This window comes from Heliangelus exortis, chromosome 3 (genome assembly GCF_036169615.1).
Source record: "Heliangelus exortis chromosome 3, bHelExo1.hap1, whole genome shotgun sequence".
In the NCBI taxonomy this organism is placed as follows: Eukaryota; Metazoa; Chordata; class Aves; order Apodiformes; family Trochilidae; genus Heliangelus; species Heliangelus exortis.
Window position 1 is genome coordinate 15096542 of NC_092424.1, and position 13101 is coordinate 15109642.

General features: G+C 40.4%; 1 protein-coding gene across 7 annotated transcripts in view; it reads left to right on the forward strand.

Moving 5' to 3' along the window:
- DAAM2 (dishevelled associated activator of morphogenesis 2) overlaps window positions 1-13101 on the forward strand; it is a 203586-nt gene that overhangs the window by 72802 nt on the left and 117683 nt on the right. For 6 of the 7 annotated variants that reach the window (XM_071739383.1, XM_071739381.1, XM_071739382.1 and 3 more), the window contains one exon: window positions 10781-10983. In XM_071739383.1, coding sequence (XP_071595484.1) covers window positions 10810-10983 — 174 coding nt within the window. In that variant the 5' untranslated portion in view covers window positions 10781-10809. Of the gene's footprint in view, window positions 1-10780; window positions 10984-11231; window positions 11302-13101 lie in introns of those variants that run through there. The other variant, XM_071739384.1, reaches the window with a different exon arrangement.

The following is a 13101-nucleotide window of genomic DNA, read 5'->3' on the forward strand; positions in this document are numbered from 1 at the left end:
AACTTTATGCTGTGGTCTGTTTTTCTTTAGAGTTTGCTTAAATATTTGTCAACAAGACACAAGTAGCTGGGACTCAGAAGCTGAAAGAACTTGTGTCATCAGCAGGCTATTGACTTGCTGTAGGTACTCAGAAGTCCAGAAGTGACTACCCAAACATCTGCTGTGTGCAACTTCTCTGCAGTTTTTTGGGGGTATTTGAGCATACATTTAAGCAAATGTCCTGTTCTTGGGAAAGAACAGTGTGTTGGTCAGTTACAGGTCTAGGAACTCTTCCCTAGATGTACTTCCGTACTGAAACTTTTCTTAATCATCAGCCAGTGAAGGGCCTTGATGTGAGAGGACACAGCCTCTTGCTGTGAGAAACTCAAACTTGCTGTTGACAGCCCAGAGAAGGCAGGAGAATAGAGTTGGTAGTTATTGGCACAGACACCACATCCTCATATACTGTATCCTCTAGACCACATAGATATGCATTGCTTTTGTGGACAACATCCCCACATTTGTTTATTTTAAGAGGGGTTCTCCCTGTCCCTCCTTTTACTGCACTCTTTGCAACATGCTGGTGTTGGCCAAAGCTCCTCACTGACCATGCAATGAAAGCAGCTGATGTTAGGTAGCAGTTTCTTTTCAGACTCCTAGGATGGATCATTACCTGGATCATCAGCTGTGTGGAATGCAACATAAATGTATATGACATTATTCACTTTAATGTCTTTAAACACTTAACAGCCCCTAGACCTAAAGCTGTAAATCACAGCTTTGAAACCAGCTTTCAGTGTTGGTGTTAAGCCTCCTCCTGTAAATATTACAGCAGCCAGAAAATATATTTTATCTGGATGCCACTTAAAAATACACACAGAAAACAACTCAAAATCCTTGAGCAAAACTCTCCAAATATCTATTCTTCATGAAGACACGTTAGGTTAAAAGTTCAACAATTTCACCAAGCTGTTGGCTTGGAGTTCAAGCCTACTTGCGTAATGTTGAGGTTTCAGGGCACTGAACCCAGTGTATCCTTGTCAGAATGTTGAACAAAAATAAAAATGCTGGAATAAAATGCTGCATGTGACCTTTTCTTAACTCCATTTTCTAGAACAAATTTATTTTTGGTGCCAAGTTCACAGCTCTGGAATCTGAGTAGCTTCAAAAGTAGGTATATCAACTCAACAGCACTTTGACCCTGTCTGTGCCGTGACCCATGGAAACCATCTCTATGATGGACAGAGCATCAAAATTCCAAGACTTGTTCCCTTTGTGAATCATCTACTGATGGTTTCTTCCATTTAGTGGTAACATTGCTATCAGTGGCTTTTCAGTATATGGAACTGGACTGAGAGCCACCATCTGTATTATTTCACAGAATCACAGAATTTTCATGGTTGGAAAAGATCTCTAAGATCACTAAGTCCAACCTTCAACCCAGAAAAAACCCACCACGCCCACTAGAGCATGTCTTGAAGTGCCATGTCCACATGTTTTTTGAATACCTCCAGGATGGTGACTACTACCTTCCTGGGCAGCCTGTTGCAGTGCAAACCTACTCTTCCAGTGAAGAAATTCTTCCTACTGTCTAGTCTAAAGCTTTCCTGGTGCAACTTCAGGTCATTTCATCTAGTCCTGTCATTATTTACTTGAGAGAATAGCCCAGCACCCACCCCCTTACAACCTCCTTTCAGGTGGTTGTAGAGAGCAGTAAGGTCTCCCCTCAGATCTCCTCATAGTACTTTACTTCTTCTCTAGACCCTTCACCAGCTTGGCTGCTCTTCTCTGGGTACACTCCAGCAGCTCAATGTCTCTCTTGTAGTTAGGGGTCAAGAACTGAACACAGTATTTGAGGTGAGGCCTCACTGTGGGTGGGTCATGTTCAGCAGGGGGTTGACCAGCACCCCTGGGTCCTTTTATGATTGGAAACTCGGCCACTCTTCTCCAGATATGCAGGAACGTGTAGAACTATACTGTGCTTCAGCTGGGCTACTGAGCAGGACATTGACTGCCCTGCATCCTGGAACAGGACTTTCCCAGGTGACATTGAGGAACACTACTTTTTAAGAGATTTAGCACCATCCATGAAAAACATGTAGAAGTTCAAACATTGTCTGTGTTGGATTTTTCCCCAGTTATATCCATTTGCTATAAAGACTGACTTGTGTTTTCCAGTGGGAGAACTACAGGAAAATTTTAGCACTACAGGTAATAGATTTGCCTGTCAATAGTGAAGAAAGCACTTGTACACCTACATCTGTTGCTACTTGCAGCAATTATAACCAAGGTATATATCCAGTAAAGTTGAGCATTAGTGGCCTGTAATGGCCCTGAACCCAGTGTTAGAATCAATTTTTGTATGCTATTATGACAGAGGACCACAGATGAAACATTCTTCTACTAATTGTCTGAATAAGAAAACAACATTTCACATGGAAATGAGCTAGAGTTTGGGAAGATGTAATTGGACCTTTACCATTTGTTTGTTTTTCTTGGAGCATGATCCCAGTTCTTACAGATTAATTCTCTCTCATCAGAGGCACTCTAATGCCCTCAGCAGCTTATTTTGTCTGGAAAATTCAGGCACCCAGGATGAGGATCACAGCAACAGCAACATTTTGACTCCCAAATCCCCTGGCAAAATAGTTACATCATGTCTGGAAATAATTGGGCAATGACAGAATGGAAAAATTACAATGACTCAAACAAGACAGGGATGCTCTTAGTAATGGGGCTTTATGAGTTCATTCTTCTGAAGGTAGCAGTTCTTAATGCTACTGGGAAACTCTGGATTGACATCCCTTGTATCTAAACTCCAATAGAAATGTTGGAGTGATTTCAACTCCCTAGACCAAGCTTTAGTAGCAGTCTGCCTTATCAGTATTCATGGTCATTTGGTGGAGAGAGTTGAGTGGAACAGCTTGTCCTAGAGCTCGTTGTATTCTTGGCTTCTTTCTTGAGGTGATCAAAGCCTTGGCTCTGGAGTGTGGATGTCTCATCTCTGGGAGCTGGTCTTGTGGCTAGAACTGACAGACATTGCTGATTGGGGCAGTTTTCAGACCAATGACATTAAAGGCATTTCATACCAAAAGAGCTGGGAAAGACAGGGAACTTCATCTTCCTGTAGAGGAAAGTAGTATTTTGTAGTGCAACTGAAGGAGCAGTGTTCTGATTCTGTCTGTCCATCTGTATATCTGCTTGACTGGTGTCATTGTGATCTGTTTCATCTTCTGTCTATGAATTCTTATGCTGAATAGAGGATTTATCTCACACTCTATCTTCCAAGTCACTCTTTCCTGTGAAACTGAATCACAGGGTTGCACCCACCACCAGAAGAAAGTAAAGAAAATTAACAGTCTAACCTGAGCCCTGCTGTCTAGATCCATAGTTCGCGGAAAAGGCAGTTCAGACCCACTCTGTTGGGTAGCACAGGCACAATTTGGATTGTAGTCTTGTCCTGAATTCATGGCCCTGAGATTACAGTGCATGCTTGGCAAGTCCTAAAAATAAGATTGTTAGCACCTGAATTCTTTCAAGAGTAAAATCTAGGGATTGTAGAAAATGTTTGGAAAGATTTACTACTGAATGGTCTTATTCTCTGCTATGACTGGGTCTTGGGTTGACACCTGAGGGGTTTGTGGGATTCTTTCACCATATTTATTTTTATGTAGTTTATTTCCTACAGGCTTTTACAATAACAGTAACGTGGAGAACAATGACATAACCCATCAAGTGAAGCTAATGCTGAGGTAGAGGAAATTATTGCATAAATTATATTCTTTCATAAAACATACATTTATCCATTCTAGATTTGTGGACATTGCTAAATGCTTTACAGCAGCATCATTACTGGGGTGTGAACCATCCTATCCTGGCCAGATTTCAGCTGGGCCATTACTTTTTGCTTACCTACTTTATATTACTGTTGTCTGGTACCATAAGTCTACTCAGCAATGTACAGTACCTGATTTAATCAGGTAACTAAGAACCTACCTAGAGAACCTAAAGCCATGGCTGGGACAATGGAGTGCAATAACACACACAAAAAAATTATACTGGTGGAGTATAATACAAAAAAACCCCAAACAAACCATGAAGTGTAGTGCAGGCTTTGCAGATTGTGTCATCTAGGAGGTGTCTCTGATAAAGGTTTTTTTTCTCTCTAATAAATGTGTTTAAAAAAAAAAAAAATTTTGCAGTTTGAGGTACAGGAAGTGATTACTAGAAGCTGTGGTACAATAAGCCCAAGCAAAATGTACTCCTGCCTCCAAAAATGCTGTTCAGTAGGACATTTCTGTCTTTCCTTTTAGACAAATATTCTGTATGCTTAGACACTGAGGAGGTGAAGGATATTGGTATTCCAGATAAACACGTGAATTTTATTTGTTTTGTTTGTAGTGTGAGCTGCAGTGGCCAGATCATCAATCAGAAATGCTAAAGTTGTGTAGTTTATTTGCATCTAAATGAGATGCAAGCTTATAATTAAGACTCATCTTTTGGTGTCTAAGAGGACAAATTATTTTTGACTTGCCAAATTTTTGCTTTGAGTCAGAGTCATACTAAATTAGGACTTTTGTGAAAATAAAATAACTTCTTAGGAGGTAAAAGAATGAATGGATTGGTCAGTCAGCTCCAGTATAAAAATGTAGTGGAAGAAAAGGTGTAAAGAAATAGCAAATTATTAGTAGCCAGAGTTACGGTACTGACTCCAAGTGCTTGGCTGCTCTTTCCACTTTGTGTTTTGTATCTTCATTTGAATTGGTTTTTTTCTATGATTTTCTATGATAAAACAAAAATTGTTTTGTCTGTTTGGATAGATAAATGGATTGGGAGGAACATACATTTTCTGTTTTCTTAGATTGTTTGGTTTTGGGTTTTGTTTGTGGTTTTGTAGGTTGCTTTTTGGTTTGTTTTTTCTTTTCCCTCATTCCCAGGTGAAGACAGAGAAAGTGCTGCAGGTTAATAGTTCAGAAGGCGTTTGCTTCTTTGAGTTCTTTAGCTTTTTTTGTGTTGATAAGCTGATATCAGGTGAGAGGTATTGGATTTGCAGGCATTAACAGCCTAACATTAGTGGTCATTAGTCATCCAGCATATCCTGAGCATCATTAAAGTGTTAGAAATAGACAGGTTTTTGACAGACACATTGCATTAAGAAGATTCACGCATGTGGCTACACCTGACAGTCTTCAGATAATCCTTGTCTTTTCTCTTATTTCAGAATATATATGCTAGGCAAATAAATTAATAAAAATTAAATAAAGTGTTAATAATATATAATACTATGTATGTAGCAGGAGACAATCTTTAGTTCCTTGGGATGCTTTGCATCTCTTAATCTTCTCAGTTTTGTTGGAATGGTGGGTAAACAAGACTGAAGCTGAGTGCCTGGGCTGGTTTGTGTGTCTTTATACCACCTCCAGGTCTGCACCTCGTTTCAATGTGTTGTGGGAGGGAAAAATCCATTAACTTCAAAACACACAGTGTATTCCCAGCTGAGCTCTCTTCTATAATGGAACCATTAAGTTCTGCCATGGCTTGCCCAGACTGAGTGGCCATTGCTGCATACGATTCTGCTCGGTTTCCAGGATTTTCTTTCCTGTGATCTGTGGATCCATTGTGGGTCTGGTGCCTTCCTGTCCTTCTTCTATCTGGAAGAAGCCTTCCAGAAAGAAAGATTTTAACCTTATGGAGTTTAAACAGCTGGTTATTTTATTGTTGTTTGGTGCCCTGGAGACCAAAAAACTCCTTATTATGGTGACAAATCCAAACCAAAGGAGCCGGGTTAACAATAGAGATGCATCAAATGGATTGCTTGCCTGTTCCTTTTCCCCATCTCCCATGCTGCAGTTGTCTTATATTGGATCTGTTGTTACATATAGCATACATGTAATCTTCCCATGGTAACTGGAATATACTGTGAGCTCATCATTTCACCACCTTTGTACTGGAGAAGCAGTGTGGTCCAGGGTCACTGAAATCAAGATAAAACAGAACTCTTTAGCTTAACCCTGTATATGTATCTTTTACTGTTTTGAGCATGGTGCTTATTTTCTCCATTTCATCCTTAGCAAGTGACAATGAAGATAATTTTTATAATACTATGAAGTTATGGTGGTTTATTATTTAATAGTTGAATAATGCAGAGATTTAACTTGGATTTGGCTAATGTTTCAAACCAGTCCAAATTCATGTTTCTTTCTACTGTGATAATGCACATTAATGTGTTTTATGCTGTGATAGGAAAGGATAGAGATTTATGGGGAAATGAAAATGGTTTACTTTGTTTCACCCCCTGTTAGCATAAACCAGTGTGGTTCTGCTTCATATGTTTAGTCCCATGCTTACCTCTGAGATGAAAGCTGTGGCTACATCCCCCAGCACTGTGTGTCTGGTGAGGATCAGTGAGACTCAGCACTGAAAGTGAGCACATCACTGCTTTCCATTAATACTGCCTTATGTTGCAAACTGGTTTTGCAGGACTGTGTGTCTTGGAGTTCTCCCCTTTTCATGTGTTTTTCTGAAGGTGCACAAATAGTTTTCTCTACTTCAGTTAAAGTTGTGCTCTTGCTGCTCATATTTGTGAAGGACAGGACAGAGAGATAAAATTGATAATCAGCTCTTCTGTACAAGAGAGCTGCTGGCACAGCAGTTGCTTCAGGTGTCTCACTGTGGAATGTTGCTTATTTAGGATATGTTTGCATGAAAGTTAAAATTTCTGAGATGAGAAAGAAGAAAAGTGTGAGATGGATTTTAGAACCTGCAATTGAAAGAGGATTCTCTTGTGCAGTCAGCATGGATCACATCCCATGTGTCTAAACCTTCTGATAAAACTTGGAAAAACTGTATTAGCTTAATTATGTTTGGTCACCAGGCCAAATGGTTTAGAAATGAACACGTACGCCCTGTCAGAGGAAGAGGACGTTGTTATAATTAGACCTTGGGCAAAGTTCCAGACTGTGACTCCTGACCTGAGGTGAACCACAGATGAGGCTGGGAAACAGGAGGGAGATCACTGTGAGGAATGAGTGTGCAGTTTGCTGTTGAAACGACAGCAGTTTGTGTTTGTGCAAAAGTGTAAAAGAGTACAACTTAGAAGGGTTGTGGGAAGGAGTTGTGTGTTATTGGTGAATTCTCTTCAGAGAGAGATTTCTTATTGATTCTCACTGGAGCCATATATAGAAATAGATTACCACGCATGTTTCATTTTTACAATAACTTTACTTGCAAGAAGTTAACAGGCATTAGATCTTATATTAGAATAAAAAAACTGCACTTTTTCCATAAATTTTTATGATGGCTTTATCATCAATTACCACTCAGAAAAATAGAAGTGTATTTTCCCCAGATTTGATTCTTGACAAAGAAAAGGCAAAAGGGTGAGGAAGAAAAGGAAAATATTGTTAATCTAGATGTTATTAGAAAATATTTATTTTGCTTAAAACTGTCCACCAAAAAAAAAAAAAAAAAAAAAAAAAAAAATCAAGGAGTTGTAATTCATTCTATGGAAGCATAAACAGTACAACTTAGGTAAATACACCTTAGCATCCTTTGTCTGGCAGGCTTAATCTTTAGAAAGACTGCTCCCATGTAGAAATATAATTCACTCATTCAGTGATTCAATTCTAAAATATCTGTGCTTGATTCCTCTCTAGCAGTCCTCAATTGTTCTTATTTTAAAAGCATCTAAATACTTCACCTCTCTACAGCTACAGTGTTGTAGCAATATAAAAACTGCTTTGGTGTCAGTATGCATTTCCTGCATGCTGCTTATAGATGGAGTCTGAAAACACCAGGGTCAAGAGTATGAGTTGTACAATGGAGTGGTGCTTGGTAAAGGGGAGGCAATACAAGGTTACTGTTCAGCTGGGGATCAGTCTTGAGGTGAGGATCAGACTGTTCAATGAAGTTCCAAGTGACAGGACAAGAGGTAATGGCCTCAAGTTGCTCCAGGGGAGGTTTGGGTTGAATGTTAAGAAGAATTTCATTGGAAGGGTTATCAGACATTGGAACAGGATGCTCAGGGCAGTGGTGAAGTCACCATCCCTGGAGGTATTTAGGAGTCCTACAGACATAGTACTTGTGGATATAGCTTAGTTAAGGTCTTGTCAGTGTTAGCTTAATAGTTGAACTCCATTATCTTGAAGATCTTTTCCAATCAAGATAACTGGGATGTTAGCTTTCATAGCCATTCAAATAGTGCTCATTTCCTGGTAAGGTGCCTCCTTTGGAGGAGTGCTTACCAAAATCTTGACCTGAGCTTAAAAAGGAAGATATTATGGTTCTATCACTTCAGTGTCTCAGCCAAATTTTTCAAGAAGGATACATTGTTCATGCCCCAGAGAATGGTGGTCATTTGATGGTTGGTGAGGAAGCCCCTAGTGGGCCAGAACTATGATCCTATGAGGAGAGGCTGAGGGAGCTGGGGCTGTTCAGCCTGGAGAAGAGGAGGCTCAGAGGAGACCTCATCACTCTCTACAACTCCCTGAAAGGAGGTCGTAGCCAGGTGGGGGTTGGTCTCTTTTCCCAGGCAACTTTCAGCAAGACAAGAGGGCACAGTCTTAAGTTGTGCTGGGGGAGGTTTAGGTTGGATATTAGAAAGAATTTCTTTACTGAGAGGGTGATCAAGCGTTGGAATGGGCTGCTCAGTGAAGTGGTGGATTCTCCGTCCCTGGCGATATTTTAAGAGACTGGATGTGGCATGGTCTGGGAACTCTGGGTCTCAGTGCCATGGTCTGGGAACTGCAGCGGGAGTGGATCAAGGGTTGGACTTGATGATCTCTGAGGTCCCTTCCAACCCAGCCAATTCTATGATTCTGTGAACTTAGTTACAACTGAATTGATCCACTTGTAGATATATTGTATGTAAATCAGATTTGGCTCATTGTTTTTAGTTCCTTCTAAAACAAAATTTTGTCAAACTGAGGGGTTCCAACATCATCTGTGACCAGGTTACCATAAAGGACATTGAACTTTGAGTAGTCCCTGAGCAGGTGATCTCTGGCAGACAAATTCAACTTCTTCTCTTGTGAAATCTTTTAACACCTGAATCTGTTAAGTCTTTACAGCTGAGAGGAAACAGAAGTTGCTGTACACATCATTGTGTTGGAGTTTATGGCATTTTGGTTTTACTGACTGAACCAGTGTCAGAGGCCGGTTCCAGGGTTAAGTTAGCCTTGATATCTCCTAGTGAGAATCCAGTGGTCTTATAAATGTGCTTTGGAAGCCAGCATCAGCCTGCCCTAGTGAGTCCTGCTGAGATATAGCACCCCTCAGAGAGCTGGTACAGAGAGCAGAGGAAAGTGGGGATGCCAGAAGACAGGGCCTGCTACCAGTTCGCTCTTTTCAGACGTGTAAGAGTTGCAGCTGATGCTCCTGCAGTGCATAAGAGAATGTGACAGATAAATTAATCTCAGGACTGAGTAGGGCAGGTGATTCCTTCCAAACACATAGTGCCACAAGGGTGAGGGCTTGGCTGGTTTTATTTGGGAGAGTTTTGTTGCTTAGGTTTTTCTTAAGCAAGCATGCTGACTTCTACTCAAAAAGCCCCCATAGAGAGCTTCTGGCTGTGGTTAGTATGTTAAGTTCCACTATTCAACTGCTGTCCTAAAGGTGCTTTTCCTAGCACAACTACTTAGTCTTTATGAGAGCTGAAGTCAGCCTTGTTCTGGCAAGCAAACAGACCAAAGCATTGTGGGGCAGGTTAGGGCAGCAGCTGCTCTGACAAAGCTCAGCTGTGTAGCTGCTGATACAGCATCCAGCATCCTGTGGTTCACTTCACCTGCCACCTCCCTCCCCGCTCCTTTGCCCTGTGCCCAGGGAGCTGGGCTTCACAACAGGCTTTAATTATTTACCCTCCAAGGATGTGGCTTATTCTGCAGATTAAATGAAAAACTGGAGTCTTAAAAAATACAACACAAATAAGATCCTGAGCTGACAAAATACAAGTCCCTTAAATGGGCAAAATATGTGGCTCTCTGCGGACTGCACAGATCCCTCCTTTCAAACTGCTGGCAGGAGACTTCCTGTTTGGATGGGCTGCTCACAGAGGGTGTTGGGTGGTAAAATCAGTCACTTCCCAGCTCCTCCTTCAGGCCTCTTTTTTGACCTTCCTGTATACTCTTGATACCAAAGCCCCTCAAGCCTTGGTCCTGCCAAGGTGGGAATTGGTAGCTCAGTAGTCAATCTGAAAGCAAGTATTAGTATTGTTTCTCCCCTGGATACATAAAGAAGTCCAAACTAGTAACATATATTTGAAAATGTGATAGACAACATGGTCCTACTGCAATCATCCTGTCCATAAATGAATAAGTAAGTGTTTTGCCTCTCCTGAGTGTGGAAAACTGTTTTCTGCTTTATCGCTTGTACACCTTTAGAGGATCTTCCATTTATTCTGGGTAAATTCTACCATATATGTTTTTTGCTTCTGGTACTTCAGTTCTTTTATTGTAGTTTTGAGAGAGAGGCCAATACTGGTCTGCAATGGCAGCATTCAGCCCTTGCTATGGGGCTTTACTGCTAAATCTACCTGCTGGGAAATCCCACACTGACTTTGTAAAAGCTTTTAAGAAACTTTGGGAAAAATGACTCTACAGTGCCATAGAAAAACATGTTAATACCTTATTAAAGCTTAGCTACTTGTCTAGCTTGAGTGTTTATTTTGCTCTTTTGTGTCTCAGATCCTTCTGTCCTTTTCTAGCTGTTGCATCAGTGATAACCATTGTAACTGCAGAAAGCCCCACAGATCCAACAGTCTTGTCATTTAATGTCTGTTGGTTTTGTTTGTTTTTTCTTCCTGCAGAACATGATCAGAAGATAGCAGCATACACCATGATCATGGCCCCCCGGAAGAGGAATCGTCATGCCTTGGGGTTTCTTTGTTGTTTCGGGGGTAGTGAACTCCCTGAAATCAACCTCAAGGACAATAACCCCCTCCAGTTCCTCGAGTTTTCTGTCCCAATCCCACCAGCAGAGGAGCTCAATGCCAGATTTGCTGAACTTGTGGTAAGTTTCTGCTAGCAGATTGATATATTTTAGGGGGTGGATGAGCTCCTCCCTTCAAAGAAGGGATAAAGGGATTTAATAGACTTAGTAGGGATAGGAGGAAAACTTCCACTGAAGCTTGTTTTAAATTTTTATTATTTTCTTTAATTCTTTTACAACAGGACAGATTACAGTTGCACTGGGTATAAGTACAATAAAATGCTTATATGTGCTGGTTTATTCTCATGGCCCTGTGCAACTCTCCAGGTGTACAACTCAGCATATTAGAGGGTACCTTATAAATTCTCTAGAGAATGAATTCCTGACAATCAGTTTCTTGTTAACAACTTTGGAATAAAATCTGCTGTATAATCCAGTACTGTGGAAAATCTTAGGGTCTATAAAATAAAGATTATACTGTTCTGTTGATCAGTAACATACTGCTGGTAAAGTATAAGAATCAGGTGACAGTGCTAATGAAATTTCATCTGCCAGCTGCCTTTGACCCATGAAACAACTGTTACAGCAACAAACATAAACAGGAAGGGAAGCAGTTATTTCAGATGAACTTTTTCGCTTGTTTTTTTGGTAAATGTTGCAGATTCCAGTGGCAGGCAGTATTCTCCATGCCTGGTGTCAAATGACTTTGCTGTCTTCGCCCTCTTGTTCAGATTCTATGAAAAACACAGGGAGAGGTGGTAGGTCTGTGCTATTACAATCTACATTGTAAAGGTGATGCCATTTGATGCAGCTGATTAGCCATCTCATTACTACTTTGAGATGAGAGGTAATGCAACGTAAATGAGGTATCTGTAGGTGTATCTATTCCTGAGTGGTGCCACTGAGATGAGAAATAGAATAGAAAGCACGAGACCTCATCATTAGAGAAATTTGCCAGTAATTTTTTAATATTACACTTATAACATTAGCCCAGTGGTCCTTGTCCTTTACCATGGCTTCTAAGTGCCATAGCAATTAAAATAGACATATAATGTGGGTATGCAACTGGAGTTTCAAATATAGGCAGCTACAGTAAGTCATACCAAGCATAAGGACAACTGCAGTTTGTCAGATCAGTGATCTAAACACATTTCTACTGTTTCAAGGTGGGATCCAAAGCAGGTGCCTAGGGAAGAACATGAGATGTGGCCATAGGGTGATTTTTCTGGAATAGCCTCCAACCCTCTAGCAATTTTCAGTTTAAGCACTTCATTATCTAAAGTTGTTTTCTGTGTACATAGTAAATTGGTATGGATTTACTTTCCATTAACTGTTTCCATCTTCTCTAGCACCCATGATGATGTTTTTTTAGCACTTGTAGTATTCTGTGGAAGGGAAGTGGGATGGATTCAGTTGGATTTGCAGCTGTTTCAGGAAGAATGGGGTGTGCAGGAGATGACGGTCGACTTGCTTTTGACTAAGCAGCAGATAAAGAATCTCCTCTTACAGAGATATCTCACAAAATATGTGTCTGTATTTAAATCTATTTGCTCTATATATGACACTGCTTGAATTCCTCTAGAAACATGCAGCTGACTGGAGAACTCTGCATTGTGACAGGTATCTCTCATGAGTAAGGGTGTAATCTGCTCTTAAGTATTGTTTTTCCCATGCAAAGCCTTACTTGCTGTATCAAAGTTCACATCTCTCCAATACTCAGGTCCATTGAAGCATTCAATCCAGCCTTCCTGAAGATGTCACCAACAAATGTGCTTTGCTCCTGAACTTGGCTTGCTCAAACTTGAACTTAGGTACCTGTGGGTCACAGTGAAAGACTTGTTTTAGTTGCTGCTTTTGCTTACTGAGAGAGTATCAGTTTCTGTGAGGAGTTTGTGGTGGTATTAAGGGTGCTTTTAGCTTTTGTTTTATGCCTGGCAGATACTGGAGTTTTATGTGCTTGTGGCAAAACAACTCACAGCTGCTTTATGGAAGTTTTTTAAACAGTATGATTTATAATGTTTTCAGTGCGAAATTTAATGACAAGTACAGATGATGATCTGTAAAGATTTTTGGCCCCAGAAGTTTGTGAGTTGTTGATCTATGCTGTAACTTATTAAATGTTCTGACAGCCTGTAAATGGCATATACATTTCAGACAAATGAAGCCATTGAAATGAAATAAAGGTATTAAATTCTTATA